Raw genomic sequence first — 21,568 nt, 5'->3', positions numbered from 1 at the left:
AGAGAGGCCTACAGGGAAGTCCTGCAGACGTACTGGGAGGAATGTGGGAAAACAAGTTAAAGCTGACAGAGCCCTGGGGCCTGAAGCACCTGGCGGCGGAAGCAATTCCTGCTGTGGCCGCTTCGGGGCAGGAACTCCACCGCGCAGGACCCACAGCGCAGTATTCGGGCCGGGAGGAGGCGAGTCGTTGGCCCTCCTGGCGTCCTAGAGAGGCGCGGTGGCCCAAGCGGCGACGCGCGTGCGTCACCCGGCGGAGATGTGGGCGCGGCGGGGGCAGGTTGTCGGCGCTGACGAGACGGTGAGCTCTAGCGGTGACTGTGACGGTGGCGGCTGTGGGCCCTGGGTCGCGGTGCGGAGGTGTCTCCCCGAGGGCGGCAGTCCTCGGACTGGGCAGGACGGAGCCGCGATCCCTTCCAGCCCCTGGGAAGCTCACCAGGGCCTCAGGGGCGGGTCTGGAGTGCAGAGGATCCGGAGTGGTGTTTCTTCAGGCGTTCTCTCCCACACAAGTATGCGCGAGGGCGTGGTCACTGGAGACTGGGTAAGTGGAGGGAAAGTGGAAACTGCAGTGTCGCAATCTTCGCTTTCTGGATGCTTGACGTTAAATACGCGTGCACCGAAGGTGTGCACACTCATACACATGCACACCCATTCACGCACACACATCTTTTGATTATGAAATGAGGTCATGCTGTTGCTTTCTAAAAACTTGTGCGTAATATTAGGATAAAAATGCGATAAAGTACACATAATATTGGATATGCAATATCTACAAACTTACCTTTTAAACCATGTAGGGCATTAAGTACATTCACAGTACTCCCTAAATATTGTAATTTCTAAATTTGCTGAATGCATTTGTTCTTTTTTTTTTTTTTTTTTTTTTTAAATACTGTGGATGGAACCCTGGGTCTTATGCATGCTAGGCAAGCATTCTACCACAGACCTGCATCCCTAGCCCCATATGTTCATATTTTGGTTACAGTTAGTGCTGGCATGATGACACCATGACTGCATTCCCCCCCCCCCCAGGATAATTAAGACATTGTGCTTGTAGTTTATTTCCCATAGTACATCATTCCTGTGAAGGAGGTCAGGGAGTGTTTTAGGTGGGGGTAGAGTCTCTGGAGTCAGAGGAGTTGATCACGAGTCAATGGTCTTGGGCATCAGGGGCTGGTAGTCTTTGTAGTAGCCTCTTCTACCAAGAAGAGTCTTTTTTAGGAATCCGCAGGGAGCTTTGGAGGGTTGAAAGTCGAAGTTTTAGAGATGTGCAAAGACAGAGGTCCTGTGGGGGTTGCCATATAGTGCTTTGGTGTGAACATTTTGAGATGGGAGTTGTGAATCCTGTGTGGAATGCCCTTGAGTTTGGCTGTGGAGGGGGTACAAAGAGAATGGCAGATAAGGTCAGGAAGACGGAGGGTAAGGGCCCGAAGGAGGGCTTGTTGAAGCTTGTGGAAATGTGGTGTGATGGGATTCAAAAGTGGTTCTGAGAGGGGGCCATGTGCAGCTTCATAGAGAGGATGGGCCAAAAGGGAATAGTTGGGAATCCAAGAGTGGAGGAATCCTGCCATCCCCCAAAAGGAGAGAACTTCCTCTTTCATAATGGGAGATGGTAGGGAAGAAATTAAATTCTATCAGTGGTGATTGCCTTGTGGCTTGGTGTAATAAGACCCAGGTAAGTGATTTGGGGGGTAGATAGCTGAACCTTTGATGGGGAGACCCAATATCCATGGTGAGCTAGGAAGTTGAGGAGGATGAAGGTGTTAAGTCAGACTGGTCTGTAAAGAGGGGCTGCAAAGGAGGAGGTCATCTACATATTGGATAAGTTTAGATTGGGGGAGTGAGAGAGAAGATAGATCCCTAGAAAGGGCGTGGCCAAATAGATGGGGACTATCTCTAAATCCTTGGAGTAAGACAGTCCAAGTTAACTGGGTGGAGGTATGAGTGTCTAGTTCTGTCGAGGTGAAGGCAAAAATGTCCTGGGATTGGGGGTGTAAGGGAATGGAGAAGAAGGCATCTTTTAAGTCCCAAACCAAAAAATGAGTGGTGTGTGAGGGAATGGTGGAGAGTAGGGTATACGGGTTCAGAACTGCTGGATGGATGGAGAATTATGGTCCTATTGATGAGGTGAAGATCCTGTACGAGTCTGTAGGATCTGTTTGGTTTCTTGACTGCTAAGATGGGTGTGTTAAAAGGGAAGTTTGTTTGGCATAGGAGGTGTTTTCGGAGAATATCAGAGATTAAAGGTTTGAGACCCCTGAGGCTCTCGAGAGAAAGTGGATATTGGGGTTGTGCTGGGAAATAGGTGGGGTCTTTGAGATGTATTATCAAGGGAGGGTGGTGGGCAGCTATAGAAGGGTTTTGGAGGTCCCAGATCGAGGGATCAACCTTTGATGCAGGTAAGAGGTAAGGGGTAAGGAGAGTCCTCGGAATTTGTCTGGAGTACTAACAGCAGGGATACTGAAGGTGAGCTGGGGTTGAGGCGAGACTCAGGAGCAAAGGTAATGGAAGCTCCAGCTTTGGCTAGGAGATCCCTGGCTAAGAGAGGAACTGGGAAGCGGGGAATCACCAGGACCGAGTGGGAAAGGGTAATGCCCTGGAATATGCAGTGAAGCAAAAGGGTTTGTAGGGGCTGGTCTGTGTTCCTTCTACCCTGACAATAGAAGAACGAGAAAGAGAAGTAGGTCCCCAAAACTCCTTTAGGACTGAGTATGTGGCTCCAGTGTCTAAGAAGAAAGAGATGGGCCTACCTGCTACCACAGTGGTTACTCTGGGCTCCTGAGAAGTCAGGTGAGGGGATCCAGGCCTCCTTGGTCATCTGTTGCCAGACCTAGAAGATCCGCTTGAAAGGTATCAGAGCGGATGGTCTTGTACCTCTTGGTGTTTGAGGACAGTCGACCGCCCAGTATCCTTCCTGATGGCATTTGGGACATGCACTAGGAGGCTTCTGGGGATTCATTTATGCTCTGGCCCAATGACCTGTTTGACCACATTTAAAGCAGGGGCCAGGGGTCCCCCTGGCTGCTTCCTAGGAAGCCGGGATGCCCAAATACTCGTGGTTGGGGCAGGTTGAAAGGCTTTGGCCAGCATCTGGTATTTTTGTTTACGGGCCTTCTCATCTCTCCCATTATACACCTTAAAAGCCACTAGTAGAACTTCTGCTTGAGGAGTTAGAGGTCCCCTCTCTAGGTGTTTGAATTTAGCCTTAATGTTGGGGAAGCCCTGGGAGAAGAAGTAGGTCCTTAGTAGTTGTCTTCCTTCTGGGGTTTCAGGGGCTCTATTGGTGTGCTGTAAAAGGGCCTTTGTAAGGCAGTCCAAGAACATTGAGGAGTTTTCATTTTTATCCTGAATAATCTCTTGGAGTTTCTTATAATTAATAGGCTTAGGGGCCAATTTTCTTAGTCCAGCCATGAGGCAGGTAATAAATAGGTTCCTACTAGTGATCCGTCCATCCGAATTGTAATCCCAGTTGTGGTCACGATCAGGGACTGCCTCAGTGCAAATTGGGAGAGCGGAGGAATTATGAACCTTGTGGGCATAGTTTCTGGCCTGCTCCCAAACTCACCTGTGTTCCTCAGGTAGGAGGGTGTTGGATAGGATCATATGAACGTCATGGAAAGTTAGATCGTGTGACTGGGTTAGGTATTGGAATTCCGTAATGTACCCTGAAGGATTGGAGGTGCATTAGCCTTCTTTCAATTTGAGAGAGGTCACTAAGGGAGAAAGAGACAGGTATCCGAACAACTCCCTCCGACCCTGCTACTTCACGAAGGGGAAGCAGAGGTGTGGGCTGGGTAGAGGGGTCCATGCGAGAGTGAGAGTGAGTAACGGGTAGATTGAAAGTAGGTGAGGGAGGTCCCAGAGGATTCGGAGTAGAAGGTGGAGAATAGTGGTGAGGGGGTTTGTCAGTGGGGCCGAAGTCTGGGATTTCAGGAAGGCGCTGAGGTCGAGGAGAGGGTTTCAAGAGTGAACAAAACCTGGGCTGGAGAATAGGAAGAGCAGAGGGATGGTTCGGAACGAAGGAAAGAGAAAGCCTGAACATAGGGGCTCTCTTTCCATTTCCCTGAGTGCTCACAAAATTTAACAATGTGCCTCAAAATGTTGGGAATCTAGAATACCCTTAAGTGGCCATTTGAAATCATTGTCTAAGGTATAGAAGGGCCAAATTTAGTTGCAGAGATGAATTAGTTTTCGAACCTTAAGTCAGAGGTAAGGTGGAGTGAATCTAAATTTGCTGAAAGGCAACCCAAAGGGGTTTCTGAGGGCATGGCAGATTTGGCTGCACCCCATGGCAAGAGAGAGAGAGAGAGTCAGTAGGGAGAAACAGAGGCATCCCTCTGTGTTCTCTTATACCGAATGAGGAAGAGCTAACTGCTCTGGGAGTTGTCACTGTTATGGGGAGAAGCCATAGAAAGCACTCTAAGTCCAAATTTCAGATCAAAAGAGAGCTTTATTTACTTGGCCAGAGTCTGTCACCCACCGCAGAGTCTCTGTGGGAGGACAGCAGCTTCCTGGTCTATCCAAAGAGAATATAAACACAAAAAACACAACTCAGTGACTTGTTTATCGTAATGTAAGCTAGCCAATCATAGAAATTAAAATATTAATAAGTGGGACCTGTGGGCTCTAGGCAGAACTGGAATTTTCCAGTCAGCAAGCAGTGATAAACAGAAACAATTAAAAAAAAAAGCATTAGCTTTGCAATTCAGTTGACCACAGCCCTGGGTTCAAGCAGGTGCTATTGCAGCCTGAATTTGGGCGGGGGTCTGCGGGGTGAGAGTCTATTTCAAAGTCATGTAGACCCACAAGGGCATTTGTTGCGAGGGGACAAAATTGTGACATATGCATTCGAGGGGAGAAATAAAGAGTGTCCATTCACTTCTGCTCCTTTCAATGCTTTATTCACTCAAATTACCTAATACAGTTTCACTCTGTAGGTTCTTAAATAAGAAAACGACAATCCTTAATGCTAGGCACTGCATTAGACAGAATCAATTCACAGCAAATAATTATAGATTAATTCTAAACACTGCAAAACACACTTAATCATGACAGGCTAGTGACAGACATTCCCTCTGCAGGCTAAGTTCAAAAGTCTGAAGCCTTAGGCTTTATGTCCAGCAGATGCACACTCACTCAAACACAGTATCAGGTCCAGATCCAAGGCAGGCTTTTCCTGCCATGGAGTGGATGACCTGTTGAGGAGAAGGTCATAGGGAGAAGTTGCTGCTCTCACCAAGGTCCAGAAGAGGCTGTAGAGTTTGAGAGCGGTGAGGATCATGCAGAGGCTCAGAATGATGACAAGTGATGGGATGTCAGGTCCTCATCAGGCTCTCCAGTTCGAGTGCATCCTTGTTTCGGCTGGCTGAATCACTGTTCATTTGCTCTATTATTTATACTAAATTTTAGGGCTTTTGACCCCCCTTTCAATCCTTATCAGCTATCCCCGGATTTCTCAGTGACATCATTTACCCTGGGTTCAGAAACATCTGGTCTGGTGGTCTCCACCCTGATCTTCTAGCCTTTTCCTCTTATCAGGTAAGGACAGCATGCCAGGGGCTTTACTCTGATTATCTGGGTGAGGGGAAGTAACTTGTTTGTGGTCTTACTGGAGGGCTCTGTGGGTGTGCCTGGTGAAACTGCTGGTTTCAAACTGGAATTGCTTAGGCTCAGGCCTAAGGCCATCCTAACAGCATTCAAACCCAGGATGTAGCTCACCTTGACCACTGCTGCATCCTGAGTAAAGTACAATTGGTTGGGGTACAAAGTACAGAAAGACAATTTTTTTTTTTTTTTAATAAGAAAACAGCTTTCATTTCAGTTTCTCAGAAACAGCTCTTGTAACAGTGTTTTATAGAAGGCAGCAAAATGGAGTCTTAGGCCTGTCTATGACAGTTCTTGCTTTATAATTGTCTTATCTCACTTATCAAAGTCTTATATCTATAATCTATATTTTTTACTAATCTGTAACCTATAACTTACACTCTTATTGGTTGTATTTATCAGTTCATACACCTGCAGTAGCTGGGGACAGTAGCTGGGGCTAAGGCCTGTAGGGGTTCTTGGTGCCTGGCACCAGGGCGTTTGAGCTGAAAGAGTAACCGAGACCCAGAAAGAGAGAGATCTTTTGCCAGGGTTAAGGCCTTCTGAGCCTATGGACTCGGCTGACAGTAGGGACCAACCGTAGCTCTGAAAGCCGTGGTTGGGGTGCCCCTGACCCAACGGGAACCCTGGGAGTGCTGGATGTTAAGCTGTCACTTCCTGAGACTGGCAGGTCGTCTGAGTTGACCGAAGGCAGGGGAACTTACTCAAATCAGCCGGTGCAATGGAAGGTGAGTTTGTGATGAGGGCGGCCTAGGACCAAGCATAGGATCCCAAAGCAGCTTACCTCCCCCAAGGGAGAGCAAGTTGATGGGAGAGCCTAATTCAAGTCACTGCACCAGTGAAGGACACTTGCAGAGTCCACGCAAAGTCCAAAGACCACGTCACACACTGGAATCTCACACAAGAGGTTTATTGTTGGTAACACAAGGCAAACCAACAAGGCTGTCCCTCCGAGGAGAGCAGCAGCGAGTCAGCACTCACAGAGCAGCTTTATAGGAATTTCATAGGCTGCTTAGGAGTTGCAGCATAAGCTGTGGTGGGGTTAATCGTTTAGTAGATACGTGTTCTTACAGGAACTTAAGCAGTATTGCCTCAGAATCGAAACTTTGGAGCCTCTAGATAAAATGGCTCCCGGCCTAAAATGGTGAATTTGATGCCAATATTGATCTGATGCCAGTAGTCAGTATATTTAGGGACTGAAGAATTAGGCTGCTCTAGTATTTTTTTGTAATTCCAAAGAAAGGCAGATAAACTTTGGCGGCAAAAAATTAAATAAATAAATCCATCCTTTCTTGTGGTAGGCTGAAAGATGGGAATGTTTTGAAGATTAACTCCAGTATGCACTTAAAAGGAAAGCTGACAAAATAATGAAAATTGCTAACTGTTCCACCAGTAAGTTTTCTGTGGCTTCTGGTGTCCAGAAATATTAATGCATAATAAACATTCTATGATGTCAGTTGCTTGAGACTAAAAAGATAATACAGTACAGTAACACATAACTTACTGTAATTTGTAGTCTTCAATGTTTTGTCCTAGAAACAATATAAGAGGTCTTGTGAGCATTCCTTTGCTTTCTGCAAGATTGAATTTATGACCTTATTTTTTCATTCTAGGTCTTAAATGTCTCCCTTGTTTTATTTTACTACATAGCCCCATCACTGTCTGGCATGCTACTTGCATATCTGTCTTCCCTTAGTAAGCTCCTCAAAGCAGTCCTTTTTGTCTGTTTTATTCATTTCTGGGACCTTAGTGCCGCGACATAGTAGTTATTTTTCCATCCTTTCTTCAACTGGCATGGCCAGAATCTCCCATTCAGTGTTTTGTAGAAGAGGTGAGAGTGAATATTCTTGTCTTGTTCATGCTTTTGAGGGGGAATCATCATCCACATCCAGCTTTCACCATGTATGATGTTAGCTGTGGGTTTTTGTAGGTGGCTTTTTATCAAACTGAGCAGTTTCTATTTATCATGTTCTTTTGTCATGACAGGATGTTTGATTTTGTTAAAACTTTTTCTGCATCTGTTGACAGGAACATGTATTTTTTTTAATGGATTCTTCTTATACATGTTATACTTGACATTAGAATCCATTTTGGTAAATTGTACAAGCATGGAATAGATCCTGTTCTGATTAGGATGCCATTCTTGGGAGTGGGCACCATGGTGGGATTCACTTAGATGTTTTCATATGTGAGCATAGGAAAAATGTTAGCTTTCTCATACTGTCTTTACTATTCCCACCCCACCTTTCTTTTATTCCTCTTTGTTTAATATACTGAACTACTCTTCTTTTTTTTAATATTTTTTTTAGTTGTCGAAAGACCTTTATTTATTTGCTTATTTATATGTGGTGCTGGGAATCGAACCCAGTGCCTCACATGTACCAGGCAAATGCTCTACCTCTGAGCTACAACTCCAGCCCCTGAACTGCTCTTCTTCCCCTCCCCTGCTTTATTGTGGTTTAACTTCCACATATCAGCGATTGATTGGGAATGTGTGATTTTTGTTTTTTATTTTTTATTCTTCTGATATGTTAATCAGCCTTGCTAGGATACATTCCACTTGTTTGTGGTGTATCATTCTTTTTATATATTGCTGAATCCCAAAGGTTTTCTCCTTTGGTTGTTTTTTCCCCCCCTCAAAGTTGCACAGTTTAATGTTTGACATTTAAGTCTGTGATCCATTTTGAATTGATTTTTGTACAGAGAATGAGATCAAGGTCAACTTTTGTTATTTTGTCTATGGCTGTCTGATTGCTCCAGTAGTATATGTTGAGAAAACTATCTTTCCTCTTGGAATTGCTTTTGCTTTTTAATGGAAAGTCGTTTGGGCACCTCTCAGGGGTGGACTCCTCTACATGGTGACGTGATCTGAAGCACAAGCCCCTGGGCACAAGCTCCTTTCCTAGATGTGAAGAAACAGACAAACACTATGAGAGCCCACAATGTGCCCTAGGTAGCTTCTCATTTAAATGTCATTATATAACAAGGTAAGATTATGTGGTCATACAGCTAATAAGTGGGGAGCTGGATTTGGCTTGGTTTACTTTCTTTGCTTTCGAAGCTCTGTTGTCTCCTGAAAGTAGCTTGACCTCTTGGATTAACCTTTGTTATGAGGAGATGTGAAAGGAAATGCAGGAAATCAGTGAAAAGTTGGATTAGTGATTTTCACACATTCAATGATTGGCCTTAATCATGATGGGCCATAAAATCAAGGATTTTCCAATCAGCACTTTGTTTTTGAAATACTATATATAATATTAGTAAAATCCTATTTGATGTTTTAAAAAACAAGTTTATCAAATTTGTGTGGGTCTGTTTCTGTTTTTTCTGTTCTGTTTCCATGATCTGTTCTGTTACGTACTAATATCTGTTACCTACTAATATCACACAGTGTGGATTACTGTGGCTATAAGTCTTAAAATTATACAGGCTGATTTCTTTCACTTTATTCTTTCAAAATTATTTGGCCTACTCTTATTCCTTTTCTTTCCCATGTAAATTGTTGCATATTTTTTAATTTAAAATTTTAAATATTATTATTTTTTTGTAGTGCTGGGTGTTGAATCCAGGGCCTCATGCATGCTAGACAAGCACTTTATTACTAAGCCATATCCCTCATAACCCTCAAAAATTCTTACTGAAATTTTGAAGGTATTACATTAAACCTATAGATCAATTTGGGAAGAATTGATAACTTTACAGTGTCAGGTCTTGTGATACTTGAATATGGTATGTCTGTCAGCTTATTTACATCTTCTTTGATTTTTTTATCAGATATTTTTGTATTTTAGCTGTATACGTGTTTTACTTTACTCTGGGATGTTTTATTGGCTTACCTCAGTAAGTGACAATCTAGCCCTGCTATGCTTGATACAAGTACATTTGTGCATTCCATGTGCCCTCTTCTCATACATCCAAAGATGATCTCAACCAACAGCATCTAACTGCATCATGTGATATGGACATCATTTTCCTATGTGTCCACTTCTGAACAGGAACGTTGGTTATTTCAGTGACTTCTGATGTCCCAGCAAATGACATTGGGTACTTTGATGCTCAGAAGATACTCCTGAGGACCCAGTAGCAGACTCTGTGTGTACTTAGCTGGGTCGATCCTGAACAGCAGTGATGCCTCCGGGCAGGTGGTATGCTGTCCATCCAGCTCAGGCCCAGGCTTCAAGGGAGCGAGGGCGCCTTCAAATGGTAAAGAAGGAAGAAGAAGATGAAGCCTATACTTCAGTGCAGACTGCCAGGCCTCAGACACTTAACCGTCCTGGCCAGGAGCTGTTCCGCCAGCTCTTTAGGCAACTTCGCTACCATGAGTCTTCTGGGCCCCTAGAAACTCTGAGCCGGCTCCGGGAGCTCTGCCGCTGGTGGCTGAGGCCTGATGTTCTCTCCAAGCCTCAGATCCTGGAGCTGCTGGTGCTGGAGCAGTTCCTGAGCATCCTGCCCGGGGAGCTCCGGACCTGGGTGCAGCTCCATCACCCTGAGAGTGGTGAGGAGGCTGTGGCTTTGCTGGAGGAGCTACAGAAGGACCTTGATGGGACACTACAGAGGGTGAGTGAACAAGTGTGTGGTACCTGGTGAACTCTACCTGCGTGTCTAGGGGTGGAGGTGGCCCTCTGAAGTTAGCTTGAGCAGTTCAGGGGAGGCCTTTTCTTCTCATTGTGGTGGCACCTGAGCAGCTGAGAAATGGATCCTGAGCCATCACAGTTTTTGTGCACAATGGCTTAAAGTATACAAAGTCCATCTGTACACGTTATCTAATTTGTCTTGAGTCTGACCCCAGACCTGTAAAGAGATAAGGCAGGAGAGGGACCTTAGGATCAGGACTCTTGGCTTCTGAATGGGAGACTAAGAGAAAGAGCAGTCTACGCGTACCAAGTTGCTTCCTCCTCAAGGAGTGTCTGAGGATCTGAGTGGTGGTAGGCGGGTGGACACAAGTGATGGGGGGCAGCCCTGAGCTGGGAAATTGGAAGGCCTCGGGTCTTAAACTTTATTCCAAAATTCTACAGCCTCGGTGTCCTTGGCCATGTTATTGTACCTTTCAGAGTCTCAGTTTATTGAGAAGAAAATGCAGAAATGATCTGATTATGAGAATTTTTTGAGTAAATATTTGAGTGCCTGTTATGTGTCTGGCCCTGGCCTTGGTGCTGGGAGAGAGCTGGCTGTCCTAGGCCTGGCGGGGCAGTAGAGCAGAGGTACATCACCCAGCAGATCCTTCCTGCTCCTTCTGCTGCACACAGGATGCCAGTAAAGAGATTTATTATTTTTAATCATTTTATCAAAACAAGGAGATGTTCAGAAGAACCTAATAATATTATATAAAATGAAATAAGTTACACAGCAGTCACAAAATTATGGCTTGGTTGTATTTAGTTCACTTAGGGCTAGAAGTTAGGTTTTTAAATCCATGGAAACATTGCCAAATGAGCAGAAAGAGCCTTACTAGCTAGTTAAAAACTAGCTAGAAATTTGGCTGGGAGATACCTGCCAAATTCTGAAAAACGAACAGAAACACTTTAAGATGCATATGAAACTGCAGAATCATCCTGTGGCCCATTAAATAATTACCATAGCATGAAAAAACAGGGCCTGGGAAAGTTTGTCTATCTTTAAACTGGTTTGGCTTTGCTCCCTTATTCTTATTATTCCATTTTTCTCCCTTTATTATGGTTTGAGAGAAATAGGAGATAATAAACAATTCATCCTCTGCAGCCTTTTTCTCTATCAGATGTTCATTGGCCTCAGGCTAATATTTGTCCATATCACCCTAGAGAATATCTTCACCACAGGGTCAGGAAAACTCGAAGTTCATTGACATAGAGCACCGAAGTTCATTGGCATAGCTCATTTCTGCATCAAGGACAGCCTTGCCTCAGAGACCAAAGCTATTTGAAGTACCAGGGCAAGGATCTCTTTCCTTAGAAACTTTTTCTTCCATGGCTCTCTGGCTGACCCTCTAGTTAGCATCGCCTCTCTCGGGTGTTACTGTTTCATTTAGATTTAAATAATCTGAGCTAGCTTGATGAAGTCACTTTGCATTTCAGTCCTAGGACAATGCTTGAAGGAAGATATTGCTTGGCTGCATGTTTGCCCAGAACCATTATCCATGTGCTTTTCAGGGACTAATTCTTTCTCTCCAATTTCTCAATTCTAGGCAAGGTAGGGGCTGAGAGGTAGTTGGAGGTGTCATTGTGGCATCTGAGGACTGTCAGTAGTGCTATTACTGATGGCCAAGTGTGTCCTTGGACTAAGGCCAAAGGGTGAGAGGGGCCTACCTGGGTTTTTCTCTGACTGGAGGTAATAGAGTTTGATTTGCTCATCCTTTTCCCCGTTCCCTTTAGAGATTGGCAATGTGGCATCTTTCCTGAGTTTGATTTCTGATTCCCATGGAGGGTGCCTCTCACAACATCATCTTCTTGCTAGGATCCAGGCCCTGCCCAGAGCCCAGATGTGCATTGGATGGGTACAGGACCCCTGCAGTCTGCACAGACATGGCCCCCTGCTTCACCTCTCAGGAGCAGCTCTGCTTTGGGAGACCACCTGGAGCTTCCCTATGCAATAGGAGTGCGTGACTTCCTGGCTGAGCAATCCGGTACTCTCTGCCTAGCTCTAAGACCCTAGCCTCATGCCATGTCCCCCAAATTTCCCATAGTGTTTTGTCACTGTCTGTCTTCTCTCTCTTTCTGTCTCTTACCTCTGTGTTCTCTCAAACCCCACTGTGTCTCACTAGCTCCTCTTCCCAGCACACATCCCCTGCCCCTTTCCCAGTCCCTGTGAGACACTGAGGTCACATTGTATGGGTGTTTTAACAACAGTCAGTACCTGCTTTTGGTCCAGGAGCCCTCTAAGTGTGGGAAGAATGGGTTTCTCAGTGGGTGGCCAGAGCTGGACAGCTCTCTCATGGCTCTTTCTTCTCCCTCAGCTCCTCCTGCTGCCCAGGTGCATGCCATTTCCCAGAGCGAAGGGATCCCAGGAAGCCCAGGAGATGGGGTAAGGGCCACCAGGTCCCTGACGGCTGAGCCCCAGGTGAGTCTTCTGCCCTTCCTTATGTCTCAGCATTGCTGCCTAATGGTGAAGTACACCTTCTCTCCTCCTGGGTTTCTCTGTCCAGTGACCTCATATCCAGGGACCCATGTCCTGGAGACCCAATTATCCCCCTTGAGCCCAGAGCTCTTCTGCTGGGTGATGGTCTTTCACCTTTGCAGATCCATCCTGGGGTTACTCCCAGCCAAACCCATTCCTCCAGCCCCTCCTGAAAGCTGAGAGCTGTGGACCAGCTCTAGAGCACAGTGTTATTTTCAGGAGGCTATGACTTTCAAGGATGTGGAGGTGACCTTCTCCCTAGATGAGTGGGGATGGCTGGACTCAGCTCAGAGGAATCTCTATAGGGATGTGATGCTGGAGAATTATGGGAACGTGGCTTCTCTGGGTAAGTCACCGACATTCACCATGCTGCTATCAACCTTTACTTTTGTCTTCTTGGTTTTTGTTGTTGTGCATAGAAAGGGACCTGACCTGGGTTTAGATCCTGTAACTACTAACCAGGTCAACTTAATCTATCACCTCATTATCCTCTTTTGAAAAATGGGATAATAATGCCTATCATGCTGGGTGATTTTAAAGATTGAAGATGTTTCAAGTACCTAGTCTATTTAGGTATTCAAAAACTGTTGGGGCTGGGGTTGGGGCTCATTGGTACAGCACTCACCTAGCACACATGAAGCACTGAGTTAAATCCTCAGCACCACATAAAAATAAAGGTATTGTGTCCACCTACAACTAAAAAATAAAAAAAAAAAAACAAAACTGTTGACTGATTAACCAGTTGAGTAATTGTGTGGTTCCCACCTCAGGAAATCTTAGCAGTCCTTTGCTCATGGCTATCAGAAATGGCTTTCTAGTTCTCCTGCCCTCACTTCCTCCACCTGCCTTCCTGGCCTTCCCTTCTCCCTCAGGACCTCTGACTGAGAGGGTCTTAGAGAGTAGTTCTGTGTGATCCATCCACCTTTCCACCCTTTCCCTCCTTTTCTGCAGTGGGCCCATTCTCTAAACCTGCTCTGATCTCCTGGTTGGAAGCAAGGGAGCCGTGGGGCCTGAATATCCAGGCAGCTAAGCCTAAAAGGGATCCAGGTGCTTCCCCTAGAGGTAAGTTCACAGAATCTACTAGACCCTTCCCTCTTGCATCTGCTGCTTTCTCTTAAGATCAAGTACCTCACTCTAGGGACTAGTGATCATTGTTTGCTAGAAGGAATATCTTTAAGTGTCATTAAGGGGTGATGGGCCCCTAGGCCTTTTTCCTCCTGGCTGGCCTATGATAAGCCATTTGTTTCTAGCCTTGTCCCTTCCCCCAGTGGCCCTCTTTCTAACAGTTCTTGCCCATCGAAGGACTTACTGTTCTTCCCTTTTCCACTCAGCCTCCTGAGTTGCTGGGACTGTTCCTTTGATTATTCTTTGACAGGTTTGATCTCTCTAGTCCTTTCAACCAGAACCTACCTCTTAGCTTTTGGGTATCTTTCTACAGTGCCCCTGTCCTAGTCCCATGATTCTTCTCCCCTTTCTTGCTGTTTTATACTCTTTTCTCAACCCTTATTCTTTTCCTGTTGGATAGGATTTCTGCATGTCTGTGTCTGCTATGCTCATCTTGCTTCTCCTCCTCCCTTCCCTGTTATCTGGGGGTACTCTTCCATGTTTTGCCTTATTCCTGACTATTTTGTAAAAGTACTGGCAGTCTGGCAAGAGCCTCACCACCCACGTCATGGCATTACATGGGCCCTTATTGCTTTCTCTAGTTCCAAGTATGGGAAAAGAGTACATTCTCTCGTTCTTAATTTTTGTCAGGAGGTAAGCTCCAGATTGAAACAAACAAGCTCATCTTAAAACAGGCTCCATTGGAAGATGCAGAAACGTTCACTGTGCCATCAGGCTGCCCTGTGACTAGTGCTTCTGAAGGAATAAGACTCAGAATATCTTTTGAACAGAAGAGCAGGCCCTGTGGAAAGAAGTACTGTGAAAGCCCCACACAAGTGAAAAATAAGAAGGAAGAGATTGATCTCAGTCATAAAGTGGGAAAAGAATTCGAAGTACTGGGAAGAAGTAATAGTTTTGACCTAAAACACATTACATATTTGAGAGTTTCCAAGAGAAAGCGATCCCTTAAACATGGCTGTGGCAGACACTTCAGAAAAGGTTCACACCATTATGACTACAAGAAATATGGGAAGGGACTCAGACACACTATTGGGGGGTTTAGCCTCCATCAGAGAATTCATACTGGCCTGAAAGGGAGCGAGAAGGACACAGGTGGAAAGGGCTTCAGCCTCAGTGCTCATCATCAGCATGAACAGAGCCTTTACCTGGTGGGGCCATTGTACAGATGCCATTACTGTGAGAAGACCTTCAATCGCAGCTCCCATCTTGCGTATCATCAGAGACTTCACACTCAAGAGAAGCCGTTTAAATGTAGGGTGTGTGAGAAACCATTTAGGTGGAGCTCGAACTGTGTGCGACATGAGAAAATCCATACTGGAGTAAAACCTTACAAATGCAATTTATGTGAGAAAGCTTTCCAACGTGTGTCAGCCTACCGTCTGCACCAGGAAACCCACACTAAGCAGAAATTTGAATTGAATCAGTATGAAGAAGCTCTCACCTACAACTCAGGACTTGGTCACCATTTCAGAGACCAGCGTGGGGAGAAACCCTTTGACTGCAGCCAGTGTAGGAAATCCTTTCACTGTAAATCCTATGTGCTTGAACATCAAAGGATTCACACGCAGGAGAAACCTTATAAATGTACCAAATGTAGGAAAACCTTTCGGTGGAGGTCAAACTTTACTCGTCATGTGAGGTCACACCAGGAGGAAGAGTTCTGTGAACAAGAGAAACATCGAGAAGACTTCAGACAAAATCATAGTCTGCTCCCACTGACTACTGTTGCCCCCACCGTGGAGAAAACTTTTTCATGTCAGCAGTGTGGGAAAACTTTCACTCAAAAGAAAACTCTCAGTGAGCACCAAAGAATTCACACAGGCGAGAAACCATATCAATGCAGTGAATGTGCAAAAGGATTCACCTATAGGTCAGCCTTCATTGTTCATAAGAAGCAACATGCCATTAAAAGAAAGCCTGAGGCAGGGCCATCTGTTAGTCAGGACACAGTGCTCCAAACTCCTCAGAGCAGCCACACTACAGAGGAGCCCTACAGATGTGGTCAGTGTGGCAAAGACTTCCGCAATCACTCATTCCTTCTCATCCATCAACGAATTCACACCAGAGAGAAGCCTTATAAGTGCAGGGAGTGTGGAAAAGCCTTCAGATGGAGCTCCAATCTCTACCGACACCAGAGGCAGCACTCTTTGCACCAGAAGTATGAGAGTCCTAAAAGTAAAGAGACCCCTGATCTGCAGCCCAAAGTCCTCCCTGATCTGCAGCCCAAAGTCCTCCCTGGTCAGAAGCCTTTCTGGTGTCAAGAATGTGGAAAGAGCTTTACACGTAAAAGAAGTCTTTTAGATCACAAGGGAATCCACAGTGGAGAGAAGCGCTATAAATGCAATTTGTGTGGGAAATCTTACGATAGGAATTATCGTCTTGTTAATCATCAGAGGGTCCACACCACAGAGAGACCTTTTAAATGTGAGTGGTGTGGGAAGGATTTCATCGGGAAGCACACCCTTTCTGTCCATCTGAGAAAACACACCGCGGTGCCACAGTCTGAATGCAGCCAAGCGGGTTTGTCTTCCTATCAGGACGTGGGGCTGAATGTACAGGAATTAGAACCAAGGGAAGAGAAGCCCTTTAAGGATGGTAAGGAACCTTGTGACCAGAGTGTCACACTCACTGGACTCCACAGTGTGCCCACTGAGAAGAAGTGCCACAAGTGTAGCATATGTGGGAAAACGTTTAACAAGAGTTCACACCTTGTTAGCCATAAGAGGTTTCATACCCGGGAGAGGCCCTTCAAATGCAGAGTGTGTGGGAAGACCTTCAGGTGGTCTTCAAATTTGGCTCGGCATATGAAAAATCATATTTGAGATTAGCTTGGGGCTGTCAGTGACAGTGGGGTGGGGAGTGGTTCCTGACTACCCTGCTAGAGCACCCCTGATTATAGGCATTGAGGGGGAAACCTTCACAAAGGGCCCAGCCCTATCTATTTTGGAAGCTACTGGCAGGGAATCCTGAAGATTTCAAAGCTCAGAGAGTCTCCAGCATCCCTGCTGGGAAGTGATACTATAGGGAATGGCATCACCATGTTCTTTGGGGCCTTTCTGGAGGCCTAGGCCCCTACTAACCATCTTTTTCACAATAGCCTGAGGCTCCCCAAGCCACATCTCCTTTGACAACTCTAGATAGACCATTGCCTTTTGGGGTTGGACAACATGGCTGTGACCTGGGGGGCTTTGTGCTGCTGGAAGGAGCCAGTTGGATCCTCAGTCTTTTCTTAGGTTTGGCCCGTGACTGTGCCTGTTCTGTTGACTTTAAAAGCAACAGCGTCGAGAACTCCTGGTCTCCTGAGCTGCCTCCTGAGTTCAGGCTGGGACTTCAGCTTCATAGCTGGGTTTCTGGATATCCATTAGGGCCTAGATTTGTCTCAGCAGCAGGTAGACGAGAGCAGGGTGGCGGGCTCAATTGCTTGGATAAGGGAGCTCCACCAGTGCCTCATCACCATCTCCACCCCACAGGTCTATGCAAGCAGCAGCCGTCCGTCAGTTCAGCAGAAATGTCCTGAGCACCTCCCTAATGCCAGGCAGTGACAGAACAGACAAAAGTCACCCAGCAGTGATTGGAACAGATAAAAAGATCCTACTGTCTTGGATCTTTACAGATGATAAACAAATGACATATGTAGCATCCTGGATGGTGGTGTGTGTTAAGGACAAAGTAAATCAGAGAAGAGTGAAAGTAAATGCTAGATTGGGAGGAGGGCTGTGATTTGAAACAGGTTGGTCAGGGAGGGCCTCAGCAGAGAAAGGGAAATCCGAGTTCCTGAAGGAGGCAGGGAGCAAGCCAGGTGGATCTCTAGATAGAGTTCCCGGCAGAGGTGGTAGGATCTTGACCCATGTCCTCAGAGGATAGCAGGGAGGCCCCAGGAGCAGAGTAGAATGAGAGAGAGGGCGAGTGTCCAGAGAAGTGATGGGTCAGGCTGTGTGGGCTTCACAGGTCATTGCGGGCTGGGGCCACCTCAGGGAGGTGGAGCGCCTTTGGGTAGTTTGGAGTGGAGTGTGGTCTGAATGTGAATTGCGTTCTGCAAGTGTTAACCACAGACCCGAGGACTCAGTAAAGTGTAGCTGAAAGGTTTTTATGCAGTTGTTTCTGCTGACAGTTCCCAGGATGGGACTTTTTACCCATCTCTGACTTCTGTTAAGACCTGAGTCCTGAGCACACATGAAAGCTTAAGCCCCTGTGTGTATATTTCCGGCCTCTGTGCATGGTAGTTGTCATCTCCACAGCCCGCTGTGTGTGTGCTCCTTGCTGGTATCAGGCGCAACACAAGAGTAACTGGGCATGCACCTGTTGCCCTCAGGAGGCAAAGGGGCATGATGGGGGAAGCACCCCCTCACTTGCCCACCCGCTGATGTTGAAGCAATAAGCAAGAATCATCTAAATGACACAAATGTGAAGGAGTGACATGTCTGAAGTGTATTTAAGTAATTTCTTTGAATTATTGAAGAGCTCAGATTACAAATGTGGGGATAAAATGTCTCAGTTATGCAGTGATGTCTCCTTTTACTGCTGTGAGTTGGGGCACAGACTGGGCAGGCCATTTCTCATAATGAGAAGAAACCAGCCTGGTACATGTCTTTTGTTTATGTTAGAGTACTGAGTCTTCCTATCTTCTGGATTGCCGTCGCCAGGAGAAAATGAAGAATAAAATTGTGTGGTAGTGTGTGGGTAGAGGCAGGTAGGGCATCACTCAGTTTTCTGGTGGGAACTCGGTGTTGCCATCTTGGCCCTCTACAGCAGCCGTTGCCCATGGCCTGAAATCAAGTGTTCCCCCTCTGGCACAGATGGGGTGCTAAGACTGGCGCTAGATGTGGCTGGGCAGGGGCCAGTTCATTGGAAGGGCCTTGGAATCATCAGACCTGGGTTCCAGATGCCAGGCTTCATGTACCTTCTGCTGACAGGATGATCTTGGGCAGGCAAGTGCACCTCAGGGTCAGTTTCCCTGTGTACCCTTGTGGTACTTGGCTTGTGTGGGTTGCTTCCTGGGCCTGGCTTGGGTTGCTGAGGCTCTGGATAGGTGATCAAAATCTGGAGGTTCAACTCAAATGTCACTTGGTGGTACAACCGTGGGAAGACTCATTTTTTTCTGTATCACCTGGAGTTTTTATTCCAATAGGTGTTTCCACTGCTGTTTTTATAGAATGAGATGTACTTATTTTTAAACATTCTGACCAAAATCTAAAACATACAAGTGATGAAGTAAAAAATTAATGGGAATCCTTCTATCATGAAGTATGCTGTTACTGTTCGGGGATTGTATTGGTGCAGTGTGTTCAGTAGCCTGGACTTGCAGATTTTCTTAGTTCTTCAATAATCAATTATTATAGAAATATTAATAAAATCCTGACTCCTTAGAACTAACTACTAAACATTTTGATAATCAGTGTTGGATTTGACTAGTGCCCCTCCCTGCACACCCTGGTCTCTCCAGCTTTGTGTATCTCCCTTTACCCAGAGTGCCACATTTCTCTATGCTGGTTCATGTCTTCAGCTTTTGGGGCCCTCATCCTTTTTAGGCCTGCTCCCCAGCCCCACCACTCTTGCAGCTCAAGTCTTGCTCTGTTGGGTGTCATCTGGTTTCCAGTCTGTCACTGCAGCCTAGCCAAGTACTCTGGAGGACAGGGTTGGATGCTTATTTGTTTACCACACAGAGGAACTTTTCCATAAAACTGTCCCTCTGAAGGAATCCAGAGCTGACAGGTTCAGCCAACTCAGGGGTGCAGTCTTTTGAAGTGGCCCTTGAGTGAAATGTTGACAGGAAGCCACTGCTCAGGTGCACATCTGCACTTGATAAGGAGCCCAGCTGTGGATGGTTCTGAGCCACAGGACTCCAGCTGACAGTTTCTGATGGTTTCAGCCACAGCCTGGCCTGGACAGCATTCAGGCTTCCTCCAGCCTAGCCCACCTTCTCTACCCTCATGAAGAACTAAAGCTGGGGTTGGAGAAAGCCCGATGGGCTGGGTCCATCACAGAGAAGAGTGGGTGCCAGAAGTTCCTTTGGCCACTGTTTGGTGGTTAGCCTCACCCTCGATGACAGAGACTTTGAGACAGACAAGTGTGTGCAAAGAAGAAAGCACAAGAAATATAAAATATTACAAATTGAAAGCCAAAATATGGGCAAGTGTGTGGGACAACTGAAGTTCATATTGCTTTTGGTGACAACTGTGGTGCCAGATGATTTACAGAGTCTTGTAAAGTGGTGAGTACTGCAGTGGCCCTCCTGGATATATCCAAGAAGAGTACCATGTGAAGAAAGTAATGTTATGCTCTTTGTTGCAGAGCTATTTAGGAAAGAGGATTGGCAGAACCCTGCATGCCATCAACAGAAGAACAGGTAAACAAATGGGTTGCTTTTTGGTACTTTAGAAAGTGAATATAAAAGACAATTATATCTTTCAACCCAGATAAAAACCAGGCTGAAGCTGGGCGTGATGGTGCACGTCTGTAATCCCAGCTACTTGGGAGGCTGAGGCAGGAAGATCGCAAGTTTAAGGCCAAGCCTGGACAACTTAGCAAGACCCTGTCTCAGAACCTAAAAAGGGCTGGGGATATAACTCAGTGGCAGAGCGCCCCTGGGTACAATCCCCTGTACCATACACACATGTACACAAAACACTAAGAATTGCAGAAGCTATGTACTGTGTACCATATGTGTAAAGTCACACATACTGTGTGTTCATGGGCACACACTTTTATTAGTTTGTGTTTTTCTGTGATGTGGATAGTAGTGCCAACCTCACAGAATGGTTGGGATGGGGGGCAGTTAATGAAATAATGCATGTAAAATGCTTAAAATGTTGTCTGGCATGTACACATTCTTGATATGTAATAGTATTATTTTGCACAATCCACTTTTCTGTGGATTCAAATGACATGAAATAAGAGTGTAAAATCATGAATTGTAATGATGGATGCATGTCACTGCCCTGCCTTTCCAGGGCAGGAGATGCTGATGGAATCAAGGAGAGCACTTAGGGACTTCACTTGTGTGTTCTTTCTAAAAACTGATGCAGATGCATCAGGATGCTAAGATTTAACGGGATAACGCGGTCACTTCTTTTTAACTGTTAGTTAAAATATGTCAAAATAAAACATTTTAAAGCATGGGTTCTGTCATTTCCATGATGTTACTTAGAGTAAGTAAGTCACTTAATCTCTTACGGCTTCAGAGACCTCACCTCCCAAAGTTGAAAGCAATGCAAATGGCAGTGACAGATGGTTAAACAATTGTGCCTCTGGGGAAATACCATGCAACAGATTTGAAAAATGAGTGTGTTCTGTGTGTATTGATACATGGTCTCTAAGACAAACAGCTTATGGGAAATCGTACGTTCCATTTTCTTTAATAACTCCTTGCTGGAAAATAGGAAGTGAAGCCAGAAGCTGTCGACTCATGGTTCTGATGAGGAATGGGACCCTGGGGATGGAATTGTCAGCTTTGTCAGCCATTCTACTCTATTAAAGAAACAAGGGAAAGAGTAAATGTTCACATGCCAACTCCTGCACCTTTGAAATTAATGCTAACTCTAATAGAATGGCAGGATTTTCTGTCAGGTTCTACTCAGGAGTCAGAAACCATGCCAGTTACTTAAAGAGAACTTAAGAATTGTTGACTAGGTATTTTAAAATAAAGAGGCAAAAAGAATGCCACAGTGTCATGGAGGCAGAGTCTGCTATAGTCTGCCCTCATCTTTGATGTGTGGCTGCTGACAATTTTTAAGCACTCCCCTCATGTTGCCCC

At 45.7% G+C, this 21,568-nt stretch overlaps 1 protein-coding gene across 5 annotated transcripts; it reads left to right on the top strand.

Moving 5' to 3' along the window:
* The first annotated feature begins 271 nt into the window (after positions 1-271).
* On the top strand, positions 272-20,899 carry Znf445 (zinc finger protein 445). 5 transcript variants are annotated; one of them, XM_026408059.2, is made up of 8 exons: positions 272-538; positions 5,438-5,535; positions 9,522-10,158; positions 12,031-12,199; positions 12,530-12,633; positions 12,910-13,036; positions 13,642-13,752; positions 14,446-20,899. In XM_026408059.2, exons 3-8 carry the CDS (start codon positions 9,730-9,732, stop codon positions 16,635-16,637), a joined length of 3,132 nt encoding a protein of 1,043 aa, XP_026263844.2. In that variant the 5' UTR covers positions 272-538; positions 5,438-5,535; positions 9,522-9,729; the 3' UTR covers positions 16,638-20,899. The 5 variants fall into 5 exon arrangements, with proteins under 5 accessions (XP_026263844.2, XP_026263843.2, XP_077652412.1 ...); XM_026408058.2 differs by having other exon boundaries at positions 9,376-10,158; XM_077796286.1 differs by lacking the exon at positions 5,438-5,535 and having other exon boundaries at positions 272-298; positions 9,376-10,158.
* Positions 20,900-21,568: the final 669 nt, after the last annotated feature.

This window comes from Urocitellus parryii, chromosome 3 (assembly GCF_045843805.1).
Source record: "Urocitellus parryii isolate mUroPar1 chromosome 3, mUroPar1.hap1, whole genome shotgun sequence".
Taxonomy (NCBI): Eukaryota; Metazoa; Chordata; class Mammalia; order Rodentia; family Sciuridae; genus Urocitellus; species Urocitellus parryii.
The sequence above is the reverse complement of the archived record's forward strand: the minus strand, read 5'-3'. Positions and strand labels throughout refer to the sequence as shown.